The 19,388-nt window shown below is 46.2% G+C and overlaps 2 protein-coding genes across 4 annotated transcripts in view; one reads left to right on the top strand and one right to left on the bottom strand.

Moving 5' to 3' along the window:
* Positions 1-5,445, bottom strand: part of NPHP3 (nephrocystin 3) — a 94,949-nt gene extending 89,504 nt beyond the window's left edge. Inside the window, exon 1 of one of the 2 annotated variants that reach the window (XM_068236275.1) lies at positions 5,286-5,445. The gene's annotated coding sequence lies outside the window, so the exon portion shown is untranslated. The remainder of the gene's footprint in view (positions 1-5,285) is intronic. The other variant, XM_068236276.1, reaches the window with a different exon arrangement.
* LOC137518434 (intraflagellar transport protein 70A) overlaps positions 5,399-19,388 on the top strand; it is a 92,618-nt gene continuing 78,628 nt past the window's right edge. The window contains exon 1 of one of the 2 annotated variants that reach the window (XM_068236277.1): positions 5,399-5,593. In XM_068236277.1, coding sequence (XP_068092378.1) covers positions 5,540-5,593 — 54 coding nt within the window. In that variant the 5' untranslated portion in view covers positions 5,399-5,539. The remainder of the gene's footprint in view (positions 5,594-19,388) is intronic. The other variant, XM_068236278.1, reaches the window with a different exon arrangement.

Genomic DNA, 19,388 nt, shown 5'->3' with positions numbered 1-19,388 from the left:
AAGTGCTGACAACAAAATCACACAAAAATTATCAATGGAAATAAAATGTATCAACCCATGGAAGTCTAGATTTGCGCCTGCGCATTCCGCTCCGGCCCATGTGGTGGTGATTGACAGCACCGCTTGCGCAGGCGCAGTACAGGCCAACCTGGAGGTTGCCCTGACGTCATCGCCGGGGACCGGGACGGAGCTGCGGCGAACGGCTGAAGGGAGAGCTGCGGCGAGGGATGTGCTGGGAGCTTGGGGCTGGAGGAAGCCCCCGGTAAGTAGCACTTATTTTCTTTAGGATTGCCTGATGACTCCTTTAAAAGGGAATCTGAAGTGAAAATAAACTTATGATATAATGATTTGTATGTGTACTACAGCTAAGAAATCAAACATTAGCAGCAGAGATGAGTCTAATATTGTTTGCAGTACAGGAAGAGTTAAAGAGACACTGAAGCGAAAAAAATGATGATATAATGAACTGGTTGTGTAGTACGGATAATTACTAGAAGATTAGTAGCAAAGAAAATATTCTCATATTTTTATTTTCAGTTATATAGTGTTTTATCTAACATTGCATCATTCTCTAATATGTGCAGTTTACACAACACTCAGCATTCTAAATGTTTGTTTTTACAGAGCAGGCTGTGAACTATTGACCTGTCCTCTTGCCAAGAAAAAGAAAATCCTTGACTGACAGCTCAAATAACAACCTTCAGAACTCAGAGCTCTCTGCTACTTTGAAAGTCGTAGAGCTTAATGGCTTTTTTTGCATAGATAACAAGTCGAGTCTCTTAACTCTTCCTGTACTGGAAACAATATTAGACTTATGTCTCTGCTCCTAATGTTTTATTTCTGAGCTGTACTACACATACAAATCATTATATCATAATTTTTTTTTTTTGCTTCAGTGTCTTTTTAAGAAACTCCAGTTGTTATCTTTACAAAATAGCCATTGATCACACCACGACTTTCAAAGTCGCAGAGAGCTCTGTCTTCTGAAGCTTATCATCTCAAGTGTCTGTCGCTGTATTTTGTTTTTTTTTCTGTAGAGGAAAGTTCAAAAGTTCACTAGCCTGCTCTGTGAAATCATTTAGAATGCTGAATGAAATGTGTAAACTGCAAATATTAGAGAATGACACAATGGTTTAAAAAAAAAATATAACTGAAAATAAAAATATGAGTATAATTTATTTGCTACTAATGTTCTAGTAGTAGTAGATTTTTTGCTTCAGTGTCACTTTAAGGGGGAAAAAAACACTACAGGCTGATACAACTTTGATGTAATGTTCTTCAAACAAGACAAAATGAGGCTCTGTAGTGTGTGAGGCCACCCTCCACGTGCCTGTATGACCTCCCTACAACGCCTGGGCATGCTCCTGACGAGGTTGCGGATGGTTTCCTGAGGGATCTCCTCCAAGACCTGGACTAAAGCATCCACCAATTCCTGCACAGTCTGTAGTGCAATGTGGCTTTGGTGGATGGAGTGAGACATGGTGTCCCAGATGTGCTCAATTGGACTCATGTCTGGGGAATGGGCGGGCCAGTCCAAAGCATCAATGCCTTCATCTTGCAGGAACTGCTGATACACTTCAACCACATGAAGTCTAGCATTGTCTTGCTTAAGAAGGAACCCAGGGCCAACCACACCAGCATATGGTCTCACAAGGGGTCTGAGGATCTAATCTCAGTACCTAATGGCAGTCAAGCTACCTCTGATGAACACATGTAGGGCTATGTGGCCCCCCCCCAAAGGAATGACACCCCACACCATTACTGACCCACTGCCAAACCAGTCATGCTGGAGGATGTTGCAGGCAGCAGAATGATCTCCAGACTCTGTGACATATGCTCAGTGTGAACCTGCTTTTATCTGTGAGCAGCTCAGAGTGCAAGTGGTGAATTTGCCAATGTTGGTGTTTTATGGCAAATTCCAAACGGCCTGCACGATGTTGGGCCGCAAGCACAACCCCCACCTGTGGATGTCGGGCTCTCATACCACCCTCATGGAGTCTGTTTCTCACCGTTTGAGCAGACACATGCACATTTGTGGCCCACTGGAGGTCATTTTGCAGGGCTCTGGCAGTGCTCCCCCTGTTCCTCCTTATTTATTTAATTTATAAAGAGCCAACATATTACGCAGCGCTGAACATTAGTTTAGGTTACAGACAATATTTAGGGGTGACATACAGCAAAATGACAATAGCTAAATACAAGAAAGACCAGATCATGCAGCACAGTATGAGTACAAGGTAATGCTTAGTCAGTCACTGGATGGGAGCATGGAGATTAGGCAAGTTAGGTTCACTCAGATGCATAGCATGGGTTCACAGTAATGGAGGTGCATGATCAGGTAGGACACAAAAGGAGGAGGACCCTGCCCAAAGGCTTACACTCTAGAGGGAGAGGTAAGGACACTAAAGGTAGGAGACCAGAGTTCAGCTGTGGGTTTAGAGCACTTGTGAGGGGTAGTAGGCCAGAGTGAAAAGGTGAGTTTTGAGGGCTTTCTTGAAGATGTCAAAGGAGGGGGCTGCCCTAATGGGTGGAGGTAGGGAGTTCCATAGTGTTGGAGCAGCTCTTGAGAAGTCCTGGAGGCGTGCATGGGACTGGGTGATGCGGGGGGCGGTTAGGCGAAGTTCATTGGAAGAGCGGAGTGAGCGGCTAGGTTTGTGCCTCTGAGTAAGATCGGAAATGTAGGTTGGACAGGTTTTGTGGACAGATTTGTAGGTCAGACACAGTATCTTGAATCTGATTCTGGACTGGATAGGAAGCCAGTGGAGGGAATCCGCCATGGTGGAGCGATGGGAGCAGTGGATAATTCTGGCTGCCGCATTAATGATGGACTGCAGTGGGGGTGTTCGGGTCATAGGGAGACCGGACAGCAGGGCCTTGCAGTAGTCAAGGCGGGAAATTATGAGGGCATGGATGAGGAGTTTGGTGGTGGCAGAGGTCAGGAAAGGGCGAATCTTACAGATGTTACGAAGGTGGAAGTTGCAGGACTTTGTGAGGTTTTGGATGTGGGGAGTGAAGGAGAGTGCGGAGTCCAGGGTGACACCCAGACAGCGGGCTTGAGAGGTAGGGCGAATGGTAGTGTGGTTAACAGTGACATGCACATCTGGGAGGTTCATGGATGGTCGGGGTGGGAAGATCATAAATTCCGTTTTGTCTAGATTTAGTTTCAGGAACCTAGCGGACATCCAGGAGGAGATGGCTGATAGGCAGGAGGAGACCTTGTCCATGGTAGTGGTGGATATGTCAGGGGTGTGGAGGCACAAAGGCGGCAGTAGCGGTCCTGCTGCTGGGTTGTTGCCCTCCTACGGCCTCATCCACGTCTTCTGATGTACTAGCCTGTCTCCTGGTAGCGCCTGCATGCTCTGGACACTACACTGACAGACACAGCAAACTGAAAGAAGTGCATTTCCTCTTGCAGCTCGGAGGAGACATGTATAGGCACAATTTCTTCCAGCTACTATAGACTGACTATGATGATGGAATAATTGATAAGACATTCAGACTTGCTATACTTTGCCTTTTGTTAGTCCACCTCATGCATTGTCCTGGTACTGGGTAGAACCAGGAAAGGAAGGTCATAAGTTGCATTCTTCTCAGTCATTAGCCCAAACAATACATACATCATCTACTGAATGCCAAATCATTAAAATCCATTTCTACAACTTAACTTGAAAGCTCTCAGCATACCAAAAAGGCATCTTCATACAGATTCTGCATTTAATAGTATAATGTCAGATAGCGATATCAATACCTATATTTAGCAGCTATAGTTTGAAATGTATGTACAACTAATGTAAATATAGCATACAAACTAACTACAAACAACTCAATCACATTCCAGTTTGTGGCCCAAATCACTTTTAGGACTCATTCATACTTGCAATAGCAAAATGCAATTGCAATCGCCTTGCAATAGCGTTTTTGCTGGGATTGTACAGCAATTGTGCTTCTCATTCAGTGAAATAAGAATTGCATCGCAATTGCTCCAAAAAATGCTGCAGCACTTGCAATTTTCACAAATTGGAAGCGCTACATTGTGTTTAATCCCATAAGGATACATTGTAGACAATGCTTTGCTGAAGAGTACATTTGAAATCGGCGCCGGTAGACTTGGGCACAGGATACAGCGGTATATGGCTGATCCTGCTTCTGCACAAGTCCGGGCCGTTTTAATTACTATTCTCCCTCCAGGCTGCCATGGATAGTGGGGGAATGAAATAATTCGGCTTCCAGCGATTGCTGGAGGCCGAATTATTGTGTTTTTTAAGCAACTTCGGCACCGTCTTCTGACGGAGCCGACGTTACTCACTGAGCGCCGCTATAGACTGATTCCCATTACAGTCTATGGTGGCGCTGGCTGCGCCCAAATCTAGCAGCGCTGAAAAGCACTGCTCCGTTGTTGAACGCCAGTGATCAGCAAAATGCTGCAAAAAGACAGCAAAGACACAGCAGAGGACAAGGGATAGGAGGATACACATACAGAGGGGTACACCTGGAGGACAGGGGATAGGAGGATACACATACAGAGGGGTACACCTGGAGGACACTAAAGGTACAAGAGGGACACAGGGGCACACAAGAGGAGGAAGAGGGGAAGGCAGGAGGACACACAGAAAAAGGAACTTTTGTATAAGACATCCCCTGAAAATAAGCCCTAGCACCTCTTTTGGTGGAAAAATTAATAAGACAATCTTATTTTTCGGGAAACATGGTATCACATACCACCCAAAGAAAAATCTACACTTGCTCTAAAGTAAAAGTTCAGAGCAATCTAACAAACGATTTAAACAATAAGCTGGGCATGCATCAGAATTGTTGATTTGTACAGTATGTAGAACACCTATAGACAGATAATCATTTAATCCAACTTGCATAGCTTTTTTTTATGTATTTGCTCTTCGTCATTGCAAAATAGGGACTGCATATGACTCAATGGAGCTTGAATAAATCAATACCTATGTGTAAGGTTCTTAAAACCATTACATTGAAAACTTTCAAAGTGGAAAAAAAGTTTGTTCTGATGTTTCATTTGGATCAAAAGTAAAATTTAAATAAAATATTTAATAAATATTTCCTAAACAAGAGACTGGATAGCGCAATATGCAAAATTGTAAGAAAACAAATGCATTTCCAACAATACTTTCAGGACTAGAGCTGTCACTGGAATGAGCCAGCTAGAAAGAGCTCAGTCTGGCAAACTCCGTTATCTAGGACTGACAGCTCAATCAGCCTCTCATTATTACATATTGTCATGCATTGTCAAAGGATAGAAGTTAATGACAACTTACTGTTTGGTTGCCACGGAGAGGGAGTGCTCGTGTCAACAAATTGAATGTGTAACTTGCAGCATTGCTTTCTAGCAATAAAGTTTATCGTGTTGAAAAAGAACACTAGTACGTGCTGACGAAGAACGTGCTTGGAAGGGACAGTTTCCGGTCGGTTGCTATGGAGCTGTGTGAGCGGCCTTGGTAACGGTCTGTAGGTAGAGGACCAGAATTCGTTTTGTGGAATATTCTCGCGGATCCCCGGCATAACCGCCTCCATGGCTGTCCTGCCGATCAAAGACGGGGAGTACACTGCAGCAGTCTATAGACTGGTGAGATACATAGACCGCTCGAGACGGAGGCATGCAAATGTCTCCCAAATGTTCCTTATTCGGAGGAACAGTCCATCTTTTGCAATCATAAAATCCATCCAGTCTTTCTCATTTATCTCGCTTTGAAGTGTGATGTACAGATTAAAATAACTGTGCTCTAATTTTTCTGCTAAAAATGTTTTTTTGCGTGACACTAATTGTTATTCCCATGCTCTGAGTTAAAGCAGGGCTGTGGAGTCGGAGTCGGGGTAATGTTGGGCACCCGGAGTCGGAGTTGGAGTCGGAGTCGTGGTTTCAGAAACTAAGGAGTCGGGAGTCGGAGTCGCATGATTTTTGTACAAAATCCACAGCCCTGTTAAGTATTAGACTAAGGCCCCGTTTACACTTAATCAGTTGGTACGCGGTTTTTTTTCTTCCCCATAGCAGTGCATTGTGAAAAATATTTCAGTTAAAACGCGTTAAGTGTGAAAGGTGCCATAGGAAAACATGGGACTTACTTTGAAAATCAGTTGACATTTCAGTTATAACTGAGAGCAACTGATTAAGTGTAAACGGGGCCTAAGGAGCCGGTGTCTGAGCAATTGTGGGTACTCGGAGTTGGAGTTGGAGTCGTGGTTTCAGAAACTGAGGAGTCAGAGTTGCAGTCGGAAGATTTTTGTACCGACTCCACAGCCCTGAGTTAATGTATAACCTATTTTAAAATGTTAATATGAAGGAAAGTATGGATAACAAAAGGACAAGTGTGGTTTCAATTATTAAAGAGGAACTGTAGTGAAAATAACATAATGAATAAAATTGCTTATTGATTACAATATTAATTTATAGTTTATTTAGTCAGTGTTTGCCCATTGTAAAATCTTTCCTCTTCCTGATTTACATTCTGAAATGTATCACAGGTGGTGACATCTTTAGTTCTGCCAGGTGATCTTTACAGAATCTTCATTACTGAGAGTTCTATGCACAAAGGGAGATACTGCTTGCTTGACAGTTGGAAAAAGCTGTTATTTGCGACGAGGTTCAAAGACAGCAAACTGTCAGGACCATGGCAGGGTTGCCAGCCTATTTTCTAATTTTTGACGGACAATAGGCCCAAAAAAGCAGGACACCCAAAATTTTGGACGGACAGGGGGCGGAGTTAAAAGCACACTTTTAAGTAGAGTTGTGGGTGGCGCTAAGCTCTGGCCATTATTATTATTTTTAATATTTATAAAGCCAGGGATGTGTAGTCGAGGAGTCAGAGCAATATTTGGGTACCTGGAGTCAGTGGTTTCATAAAAGGCATCGGAGTTGGATGACTTTTGTACCAACTCCACAGCCCTGTATATAGCAATAACATCTTCTGCAGCACTTTACAGAGTAGATACTCATGTTACTCAATCCTCAGAGGATCTCACAATTTAATCCTGTCATAGTGTAATGTTCTACCATATTGTTAAGTATTTACATAGCACTTAAATCTGCTGCAACACTTTACAAAGTAAATTATCATGCCACTGACTGTCCTCAGAGGAGATCACAGTCTACTCTAATCCAGGTGGGGGCCAACTTTTTGACTCAAGGGCCACATTGGGTTCTCAAGTTTGACTGGGGGGTTGGACCAGAATAGGAGTGCGGCGCCGTAGCAAAAAAAATGGTGTGGCCACTACAGGATTTGCATGGCGCTAACTGTAATGTAACAGAGTAACGCAAATACAGTTTGCCCAAGTTCTCTCTCAAAACACAGGCAAAGTGACCCTAAAGGTAATTAGACAATGTTCCCCCACCCACAAACAACAAAGGCCCAGGGACAGGAAGCAGACCCCCTCAAACAGCAAGACACGTAATGCAGCAGTGTTTCACCAGAAAATACACATAATGGCGCAGCGTTTCCCCAGTTGGACACAACACCTTCCACCTAATTTACAGCGCATTTTAACCAGCAGCAGGCCTACAACAAGCTACAGCACGATATACATAAAGATTGGATGGAAAGCATTCCTCTAATAGTCCTTACCACTTAGATTTTTTTTTCAGAGAGAGCCAGGCTGCCAGACTCCAGTAGTGGACAGACTGTTCCTTATCCACAGCTTCCTCTAGGCTCCAGCACCAGTCCAGGCTCCAGCCAGCAGTAGGCCTGGCTAAAAGGGATTGCTATTCCTCTCTGCTGCAGTGGACACCGGGCGGGCAGGCCACTCTCACTCATGACACTGTGACTGTCACTCTCAGTCAGCGCAGTGTGGTCTGTCTCCGTCTGCTACTGATCGCATGGTCTGGTGCCAGTGCGTGGCGGTGGTGCCGGTGTGTTGTTCAGGCAAGACACACAGTAATGCGGGCTGGCTGAATGGCTCAGCTGCACATGTGCACGTTTGCCTTTGCTGTTCTTTCTCTTTTCCTGGTGCAGACTCTGCGAGATGAGTGCATGACGCGGTACGCTGGCCCAGCTACCTTTCTCTCATTATTGGCATGATAGAGGGGCGGAGCCAAAAAGGCGATATTGGATTGAATCCTGGATGAGGGACACACGGAGGACCACATGCTTGGCCACTCGAGCCCCTACTCCCTGAGCTTCCTAGGACAGCAAAACAAGCATGCCAAGCGCATGCGCATAGTATAGCTGTCGGAAAGTGCACTGTTTGGACAGCAGGAGCACACAATACAGGCAAGAACAGACAAGTGATTTTGGGGAGCATTTGGATAGACAGTCCCTCTAAATATGGATGCTTGGCAACCCTGGTCAGCCATCTACTTCATTAAATGAACGATACAGCGCTCACCACCTTTTATAAACCACAGTCCAGTCCGCTGCAAGCTTCAGCCATCTACTTCAGTGGGGTAGATTATGAAATTTTTCATACGTCCAAATCTTGCCTTGGTGGTGTAGTGAGATTTTATTGTGAGGTGCATGTATTTTCTATTATATAATTCACTGAGAAACAAGCATGACTGATATAATTTATAGATCTCCATTATAAAACTATAATAGAAAATACATGCAGCTCACAATAATAAAAAAGTTTTGTGTGCAATACTAGACTACAATAATACAGTACACTAAGTTGCACAGCTTAACTTTAGGGCAGATTTCTATACATTATTTGGCATTGTGTGTGACATGCAGCCCTGCCTTGCCTGTCAGGGCTCTGCATAATGTCACACACACAGTAAGCAAAGGAATTCTGTGTCATATGCACTTGGCTGCAGAGGTCATATACCCCCAGAGCAGACGACACAGTCTCACAGGAATTACACTGGTGATTTATACCTGTAACCTGGCTGGCTGGCTAAGAACTGAAGAACACGGCTGTGAGCAGAAATCAGTTCTCTCTCCTGTTGTGCCACTGCTACTGTAGACGGAGTTCGTGGGCGGCGAGCTCTGTCAGCTGGCTGCCTCTCTCTCTCATTGGCTGGAGGAAGGCACCAGCATAAAAAAGAAGCTCCTGATTGGAGGGCGGGAGGGAAAGGGAAAAAGCTTTCACTTCTAACAGTGTAGCCGCGGGGGACCTGGCTGCCTATAGCAGTGTGCACAGAAATTAGCGGCAGTGCCAGAGAGTAGTTATTTTAACGGACGCCTGTCCCAAAAGGACGGGCAGTACGGACAGGGGAAATTTCATGTCTTTATTACGGACTGCCCGTCCAGTTGGCAACACTGGACCATGGTCATGACATCACACTGTGGGAGGGGTTTCACCACAATATCAGCCACACAGACATCTCTGATAATTTGAGAAAAGGTAAAGATTTCAGCTACTGACTGGAATGAAGTTCAGTCCTTGGTTAAAGTTCCTCTTTAAAGAGAACCCGAGGTGGGTTCTAACAATGCTATCAGCACACAGAGGCTGGGTCTGCATATACTGCCCAGCCTCTGTTGTTATACCGATCCCCCCTAAGCCCCCCCCTGCGCTCTGCTATGCCCCCATGATTCCCGCTGATTGGAGGGAAGGGACGCGGGCGGGGACCGGAGCTATGGAGGAGGCGGGGGAGCGGCGAGACTGACACTTACAGAAGTAAACAGCTGTCTGCGACATGCTGTGTGTCGACAGCATGCTGGGTGATTTATGGGGGCATGGCATAGCAGAGCGCAGGGGGGCTTAGGGGGGATTGGTATAGCAACAGAGGCTGGGCAGAATATGCAAACCCAGCCTCTGTGTACTGATAGCATTGTTAGAACCCACCTCAGGTTCTCTTTAAAATATGCCTTTGCTCATTAAAGAGGAACTTTAACCAAGGGTTGAACATCATTCCTATCAGTAGCTGATAACCCCATTTTGAGATATCTTTACCTTTTTCTCAAATAGATCATGGGGGGGGGGGGCTTGGAGTTCTGCATGGCTGTGGCTGAAATTGTGGTGAAACCCCTCCCACAGTGTGATATCATGACCAAGGTCCTGACTGTTTGCTCTTTGTAAATCTCATTGTATGGTGGGTAATGACGGCTTTTTCCAACTGCCAAGCAAGCGACATCTCCCTCTGTGCATAGAACTCTCAGTAACGAACATTCCGTACAGATCACCTGGCAGTACTAAAGATCAGAATGTAAATCATGGAGCGGGAAGGTTTTACTATGGGTGAACACTGACTAAATAGTCTATAAATGAATTTGTTAAAAATAAGCAATTTTATTCATTATTTTATTTTCACTACAGTTCCTCTTTGAATCCTTGTGGTACTCGTGACTAGGGTGTTACAGGGGTTGTCTGGAGGTGTGGCAGAGGCAAGTCTAAAGCTTTGTATACAGGCTACATTGGACACGATTGTCTGGAAACCTGTAGTTTCACAAATAAAAAAGTGAAGATATTAACCTTGGAAGAGGAAAGCCTTTGGCTAATCCAGAGGCTTTCTGTGTCCTCCTTGAGACCTCCACCACTGGCCGGGATACTTTGACAGCGCTTGCAGCAGCGCTCCCCTTTGTGAATGAGTGTGGCGGTACTAAACCTGCACTATTATAGCCAAACATGCACTGTAGTATGGAGCCAGCGCCTGTGGGTGAGCAGCTTTGGCTCACTGCCCAGGCGCGCCCCTATTGGTGCAGTACAGCCACGCTCATTGGTGAAGGGGAGTGTGGCCACAAACAGGCTTGGACTGAGCCACCAAACCACCGACTTTTCTATCGGTGGGCTCCAGCTGCCCCACATCCTGGGGGCCCCAGAGCTGAGAAGAAGGGGGCAGAGCGCAGGAAGGGGGGAAATTGTGCACAGAGGGAAGAGGGGCCTCCCCTCCCTCACCTAGGGCCCCCCCTTCTGCGTTCCCCCCCCCCCCCCCTTCCAGACCCACCCCCTTCCAGAATTGCAGCCAGCCAGCCTGCAGCAGCAGCGGGGAATAGCTTACCGGCATCAGATCGATAGCTCTGCGTGCTGCTGGGCTGGTCTCCTGCACTGACGCTATCCAATCACCCTCTCGCAGTACTTCCTGTGAGAGCGTGATTAGACAGTGCAGTGCAGGAGAAGGAGACCAGCAGCGGCACCCCCCCCCCCCCCTTCGCTGCTCTGTGCCCACTTTTCCCCCTTCCAGCATGCAAGGGGGCACTAAGACCTGCATACCTAACTGGGGGGAAAGCGGAAGTTGGGGCTCTAGGTGAGGGAGGGGGGGAAGCTTCTCCCCCCTCCCCGCCGCTCTGTGCCCGCTGCCCCCCTTCCAGCATGGGGGCCCCCACTAACTGGGGACCTGCCTTTGTGAGGATACCTGCCACCAATCTGATTGCATTTTGTGGGGATATCTGCTGCCAATCTAATTGCATTTCGTGGGGAAATCTGCCGCCAATCTGATTGGCGGCAGATATCCCCACAAAATGCAATCAGATTGGCGGCAGATACAGGGCTGTGGAGTCGGGGCAATTTTGGGTGCCTGGAATCGGAGTCGGGAAAAAAGTCGGGAAAAAATGCACCGATTCCTAATGAATTTGTAACTGTAATTAAAATAGAAAATATGATAAAATGTTCTTTTTCTCAGATAATAGTCATTAAAAATAATGTATATATACAGTAATAGCTGTGCTTAGTCCACAAAAATGAAATAAACCAATCAAAATTAGTTACTTGTGCTGCTTCAATAAAGCAGTCCCCGTATTTTTAAGGTCAGATATACATATCTGATTGTGACTGTATATATGATGTGTACACAGGAATCTCTTATATATGTTACGGCCAGAACCCGAAGTGTGGCCACTTCTAGTTCTGGCCGGCCACTTCGGGTTCTGACCGGCCAATATGCGAAGTGGCCGCAGCGCAGCGGCCAGTGTTAGAAATGGAATGTTTCCTTTTATTATTAATGTAGTTTTCCGGCCAAATGTAGCAAAACAGTTAGTTAATTTAATGAAATGAAGCTGGCGGCTCCGCCTCCTCTCCTCCGCCCCTGCCTCTCTCTCTCTCTCTCTCTCTCTCTCTCTCTCTCCTTCGGGCAGCCGGCGGGGACACGCGTGTCCCCGAGAGTCGTTCGTGGCGCCAGGAAAGCAGAGCGGGGAGGCTGCAGCACCCGCTCTGCAGGGACGAACGACAGGATTGCCTGCCGCGACGAACGACTCTGGGGGAACACGCATGTCCCCCGCTGCCAGTATCGGGGAGGAGAGAGAGGCAGGGGCGGAGGAGAGGAGGCGGAGCGGAAGCCGGGCGGCTTCATCCTTCTACATTGCCGCCAGCTTCATTTAATTAAATTAACTAACTGTTTTGCTATATTTGGCTAGAGACGGCCGGAAAACTACATTAATAATAAAAGGAAACATTCTATTTTTAACATTGGCCGCTGCGCTGCGGCCACTTTGCACATTGGCCGGCCAGAACCCGAAGTGGCCGGCCAGAACTAGAAGTGGCCACACTTTGGGTTCTGGCCGTAACATATATACTAAATAACATCTATGCTGTAAGAATAAAGCCTGATGTGTAGCTGTGTCACTAATAGAGATGGTCAATGAGATGGAAATAATTCTGCATTGATGCTGATTTATGCAAATGTATGCACTCCCTTTGTTCATGAAATCAAATAATTTGATATGTTGTTAAAATTTGGTTTGGTGACTACAAATTAAAGGGTACCTGAGACGGATGAAAGGTAAAGTTTTATACATACCTGGGGCTTCCTCCAGCCCCCCTTCAGGCCAATCAGTCCCTCGCTGTCCTCCACCACCTGGATCTTCTGCTATGAGTCCTGGTAATTCAGCCAGTCAGCGCAGTCCAGCCATTTGCCGCTCCCACAGCCAGGAACATTCTGCACCTGCGCAGAATTGGAGGAGGACAACGAGGGACTGGTTATCCTGAAGGCGGCTGGAGGAAGCCCCAGGTATGTATAAAACTTTAATTTCATATGTCTCAGGTTTACTTTGTTACACAGTAGTACTATACTCTACATATGCACTTCCCACAGAGCTGCAGGGAATCCACTGAGAATGTTGTGCACATTGAACACAGAGGTGTTGTCTGTCTCCCATAAACCTTGTTCAGATTGCGCATGAAGAATGTGTAATAGAGGAAGAATCCCCATCATTTTTAATTGCACCCACACTTACATTGCCTAGGGCCTGATAGATGTTCTTTGTTCCGGTTTGTACCTTTTACAAGTACTCTTACCAAGGACTAGTTTTAGTCTAAAGGGAATAAATATAGTAGTCTACATATCCTTCTCACTTCAGTTGTCTTGTAAAATTCCTAAGCGTTGGCAGTTAGAGACAAATTTCACGTTACATACTTTTAATCAACAAAATTGTAATATGCAAATTAGAGGAGTCGGAGTCGGTGGATTTTTGGACCGACTCCACAGCCCTGGGCAGATATCCCCACAGATTGGTGGCAGATATCCCCACAAAGGCAGGTCCCCAGTTAGTGGGGGCCCCCATGCTGGAAGGGGGGCAGCGGGCACAGGCGGCGGGGAGGGGAGGGGGGGGAAGCTCCCCCCCCCCTCCCTCACCTAGAGCCCCAACTTCCGCACTCCCCCCCCCAGTTAGGTATGCAGGTATCAGTGCCCCATGCATGCTGGAAGGGGGAAAAGTGGGCACAGAGCAGTGGGAGGGGGGGGAGCCTCCCACCCTCACCTAGGGGCCCCCCTTCCGCGCCCCCCCCTCCAGAATTGCAGACAGCAGCGGCAGCGAGCAGGAATCACTTACCAGCATCAGATCGATAGCTCTGCGTGCCGCTGCTGGTCTCTTTCTCCAGCACTGCACTGTCTAATCACGCTCTCACAGGAAGTACTGCGAGAGGGTGATTGGATAGCGTCAGTGCAGGAGACCAGCCCCACTAACTGGGGACCTGCCTTTGTGGGGATATCTGCCACCAATCTGATTGCATTTTGTGGGGCTTTTTGCTGCCAATCTAATTGTATTTTGTGGGGAAATCTGCCGCCAATCTGATTGCATTTTGTGGGGAAATCTGCTGCCAATCTAATTGCATTTAAAAAAACAAACAAATATATTTTTATTTTTCTCCCAACAGTTGGAAATACAGGGAAATCACATTGTTTGGAACAGACAGAACAATTACAAGATATGTTTTGCTTTAAGCCACTCATAGTAAAGATTTGTGTGTTCCTGAACTTATTCAGATGTCAGGCCCGTTTTCCCCCATATCTCCTCCCTCCCCTTTCCCCTCTCCCTCCCCCCCCCCTGTCATCTCGGAGAACCTTCCCCCAGCTACGTTATCACCTACGTTATATTCAGTCGACCCAAAGATCCCTGCAAATGTTCCGTGAGGTACCACTTTGTGTATTTAAAATGTTCCATTAAGGTTCTGATCTCAATATCCGTATAGGATGCCAGAATAAAGCTTTTCCATTTTTTAAAGAAACCGGCTTTTTTCTTGTCTTTGTGTATGATTGATTCCAACTTGTCTTGGTTATAGAGATGCTGAAGCTCTTCTTGGACATCCCACACGGTGGGAACATTTGGATAAATCCATTTATTAAAAATAACCTTGCGTGCTGCTATTATGATCAGATGCGCCAATTTACTCAAGACAGGTTTAGTTGCTGAGACAGGGTCAGACCCAGTGATTTCAACATAATTGAACAAGAAAAGAAGCGGGCATGAGTTGAGTTGGGTATTACACGTGCGTCTGATATATAGTAAAACACTATCCCAAAATATCACTATTGACGGGCAGGACCACAGGCAGTGAAACAAATCAGCGTTCTGTAAGGAACACTTAGGGCATCTTGGTGAGTAGTGCGCAGGAGGTGACCGATACGTTATATTAACCACTTGCCGACCGCGCACTCATACCGCGCGTCGGCAAAGTGGCAGCTGCAAGACCAGCGACACAGTTCTGCTTCGCCGGCTGCAGGCTAATTAATCAGGAAGCAGCCGCTCGCAATCAGGAAGCAGCCGCTCGCACGAGCGGCTGCTTCCTGTCAATTCACGGCGGGGGGCTCCGTGAATAGCCTGCGGGCCGCCGATCGCGGCTCGCAGGCTAAATGTAAACACAAGCAGAAATAATCCGCTTTGTTTACATTGTACGGCGCTGCTGCGCAGCAGCGCCGTAAGGCAGATCGGCGATCCCCGGCCAATCAGCGGCCGGGGATCGCCGCCATGTGACAGGGGACAGCCTGTCACTGGCTGCACAGGACGGATAGCGTCCTGTGCAGCCCAGATTGCTAGAGGGGAAAGGTATGAGAGGGAGGGGGGGAATTTCGCCGCGGAGGGGGGCTTTGAGGTGCCCTCCCCGCAACACCCAGGCAAGGCAGGAGCGATCAGACCCCCCCCCCCCCCAGCACATCATCCCCCTAGTGGGGAAAAAAGGGCGATCTGGTCGCTCTGCCTGCACCGCCCACCCAGCACAGATCAGCTAAAACAGCGCTGGTCCTTAAGGGGGGGTAAATGGTGGGTCCTCAAGTGGTTAAAGGTGTATTTTGCCCTATGAATTAGTTTGAGCTGCGATTCCCTCCAATTTTCCCCTGGGACCAATTTATGTACTACCCTGTATCCTTCTATGATTTTCCCTTCTATGTTCTCAATTGGGAGATCCTTCTTCCACTTGGAAAAGTTATGTTGTGCTTTGATCTCCAAATCTATTTCTTGTAATTTAGCATGTATTTCGGATAATGACTGACGAGGTCTATGGGGGGAAATAAACCTATCAAAAGAATCCAAAGTTGCTATGGACTGGATATCTTTGATTTTGCTATGGACATATGACTGTAGTTGGCCATAATATAAAAATTGGCATTCCAATTTTGCTCTAATCTCTAGAAAAGTCGAAAGTCTCCCCCTGCGCAAATCACACAACTGCCCAAGGTTCTCAACCCCCCTATCCAACCAAGACAAAAAGCCCCCGTGAGCAAGGCTAGCTGGAAAACCTGGTAGACCCCAGAGTGGCATGTATTTCGAAATTTGCTGTGGTGTTGCATATATTTTCCTGAGAGCTCTCCAGGTCATGACCGTGTCTTTTATAACTCTGCTGTTTTTTAAGCTTGGGGGGCATGTATTTTTGGGGGGTATGCAATAGACCGGTTAGTGACCACGGCTCGGAAAAGGAGGCCTCAAGGGAGTAGTTTGAGTAGTGACTAGACTTGTTTATCCAGTCTGTCACGTGTCTGGTCAAACACGTGACGTCTGGTATCGCCAGGCCTCCCCACATTTTAGGAAGTTTCAGCTTGGAGAGGGCTATCCTTGATTTTTTGCCCCTCCACAGAAAACTAGTGAAGGCCCTATTCAGTTCCTGTATATCTTTGTGCCTCAACCTCAGGGGAATGGTTTGCAAGGGGTAGAGCAATCTGCCCATTGAAACTGATTTGATTAGAGCCGCCCTCCCCGAGAGATTAATTGGCAGGTTTTCCCAGCTAGCTAGTTGGCGTATGAGGTCTTTAATTAGTGGATCATAGTTGAGGGAATATAGCATATTGGGATCTTTATGTATTTTTATACCCAGGTAAGTGACCACTGAGCTAACTTTGACTGGAAAGTGTGTCGAGATATGTCTGGGGGCGCACGGGGATAGATACAGTAGTTCGGATTTGGATACATTTACCTTGAACCCGCTAATGGATCCCACCTCCCGAATTGTTTCAAATACTTTATCTAGCTGAGTTTCTGGATCATCCAAAAATAATAATATTAAAGGTTCCAAAGCTAGGTTAAATAATAAAGGGGATAGAGGGCAACCTTGTCTAGTGCCTTTTTGCAAAATGAACTCTTCTGAGAGAAATCCCGGGGTGTAGACCCTAGCTGTAGGATTAATGTGCATAGCCCCGATCAATTTTCTAATTCCCCCTTGTATATTCATTCTGTCTAATATTTTCTCCAACCAGCTCCAGCTAACCTTATCGAAGGCCTTTTCGGCATTGCACGATTTGGGGTAAGCTCTGACATGATCAGATTTGGGGAGCAAATCTGCTAATCTATCGGCCATTATTTTCGAAAAGATCTTAAGATCCTGGTTTATTAGGGAGATGGGGCGGTTCGAACCTGGTTCCAAGGGGTCTTTGCCATGTTTTGGAATCAATTTAATGTAAGCCATGTTTGCTGATGAAGGGTATTGCCCTCCCTTGAGAATCTTGTTAGACAAGGAAACAAGATATGGGGCTATTTCCTGTTTCAGGATTTTATAAAATTCAGGGGTGAGCCCATCTGGTCCCGGGGCCTGCTTATTTGACAGAGCTTTAATTGTGGCACAAACTTCTTCTGGCGTTATGGGAGCATTTAAGGCCGTCAGTTCCTCCTCTGACAGAGACGGGAAAGAGATATTATCTAACCAGTGTGGGGTTGAAGGTCGTGGGGCCTGTGCATTGGGCTGTTCATATAAATTTTTGTAAAATGTGCCAAAAAGAGCATTTATAGATTTGGGATCATTTAGAATCTGACCTGACGGAGATCTGAGGCTGGTGATTACAGTGTTCAACTGAGGAGGTTTCGACATTCTCGAGAGGAGGTTCCCCATTTTATTCCCATATTTATAAAAATATAAATCCCTGTACGATCTTAGGTATCTCTCTCTGATCTTATAGTCCGTGTCTGAATTTTTCTTTGCTGTCAACCACTTCAGGCGTGATTCAGGGGTGGGGTTACTTAAAAATGCTTTGTGGGCCGAACGCAATTTCTCAATAGATGACATGTAGTTTCGTGTGTCTTCTTCCTCTTCCCTGCTAAACAGCTGAGAATTCTTCCCCTAAGTGTCGGTTTGGCTGCTTCCCAAAATAAATATATATCCTTTATGTGTGAGGAGTTGTCATCTTTGTACTCCCACCACCATTGTAGTAGCAATTGGGCGAAACCCTCGTCCTCATATAGATATGAGGGGAATCGCCATCTAATTGTATTTTGTGGGGAAATCTGCTGCCAATCTGATTGGCGGCAGATATCCCCACAAAATGCAATCAGATTGGCGGCAGATATCCCCACAAAATGAATTAGATTGGCGGCAGATATCCCCACAAAATGCAATTAGATTGGCAGCAGATATCCCCCACAAAATGCAATCAGATTGGCGGCAGATATCCCCACAAAATGCAATCTAATTGTATTTTGTGGGGAAATCTGCCGCCAATCTAATTGCATTTTGTGGGGATATCTGGCGCCAATCTAATTGTATTTTGTGGGGAAATATGCCACCAATCTGATTGCATTTTGTGGGGATATCTGCCGCCAATCTAATTGTATTTTGTAGGAAAATCTGCCGCCAATCTGATTGCATTTTATGGGGCTATCTGCCGCCAATCTGATTGCATTTTGTGGGGAAATCTGCCGCTAATCTAATTGCAATTTGTGGGGATATCTGCCACCAATCTTATTGCATTTTGTGGGGAAATCTGCCGCCAATCAGATTGTACTTTGTGGGGAAATCTGCCTTCAATCTGATTGTACTTTGTGGGGAAATCTGCCTTCAATCTGATTGTACTTTGTGGGGAAATCTGCCTTCAATCTGATTGTACTTTGTGGGGAAATCTGCCTTCAATCTGATTGCATTTTGTGGGGAAATCTGCCGCCAATCTGATTGTATTTTGTGGGGATATCTGCGGCCAATCTAATTGCAATTTGTGGGGATATCTGGCACCAATCAGATTGTATTTTGTGGGGAAATCTGCCGCCAATCAGATTGTACTTTGTGGGGAAATCTGCCGCCTATCTGATTGCATTTTGTGGGGATATCTGCCGCCAATCTGATTGTATTTTGTTGGGAAATCTGCTGCCAATCTAATTGCATTTTGTGGGGTAATTTGCCGCCAATCTGATTGCATTTTGTAGGGATATCTGCTGCCAATCTGATTGCATTTTGTGGGGATATCTGCTGCCATTTGACTACTTGATGAGGCATGTAACTACTTGATTATTAAAGTCTGCCGATGTTCCAGTGCGTGGTGACGCCCATTTATTTTTGCTGCGGTGCGCTGCGCGCGCTGCATGTGGACATATCCCTATTGGAGACTGTCCTCAGAAGTACTCACAATCTATTCCCTACCATAAAATCATGCAAAATTTGTAGAGTACATGTGTATGTAAGCCCAAAATGGGGGGGGGGGGGGGGTGGAGGAGGATGGGGGGGGGGGGGGGCGGGCCCCAGGCTATAACTTCTTTGGTGGGCCATTAGTGTGGAGGTTCCCAAGTGACTGTCCACTGGTCCGGTCCTCCATGATATACAGTATTTCAGCATTGGAGGAACAAGCCTGACACTATTGTAGATTTAGCAAACACCGGTCCATTTACAGTGGAGAAATTGGAGCTAGCATGATGAAATGACATTTTTTTTTGTGTCACTATAGATTTGCTTTAAAGAGAAACTCCGAACAAGAATTGAACTTTATCCCAATCAGTAGCTGATACCCCCTTTTTACATGAGAAATCTATTCCTTTTCACAAACAGACCATCAGGGGGCGCTGTATGGCTGATATTGTGGTGAAACCCCT

The sequence above is a fragment of the Hyperolius riggenbachi genome, chromosome 5 (assembly GCF_040937935.1).
Source record: "Hyperolius riggenbachi isolate aHypRig1 chromosome 5, aHypRig1.pri, whole genome shotgun sequence".
Taxonomy (NCBI): domain Eukaryota; kingdom Metazoa; phylum Chordata; class Amphibia; order Anura; family Hyperoliidae; genus Hyperolius; species Hyperolius riggenbachi.
This window is presented reverse-complemented; position numbering and strand designations above follow the sequence as displayed.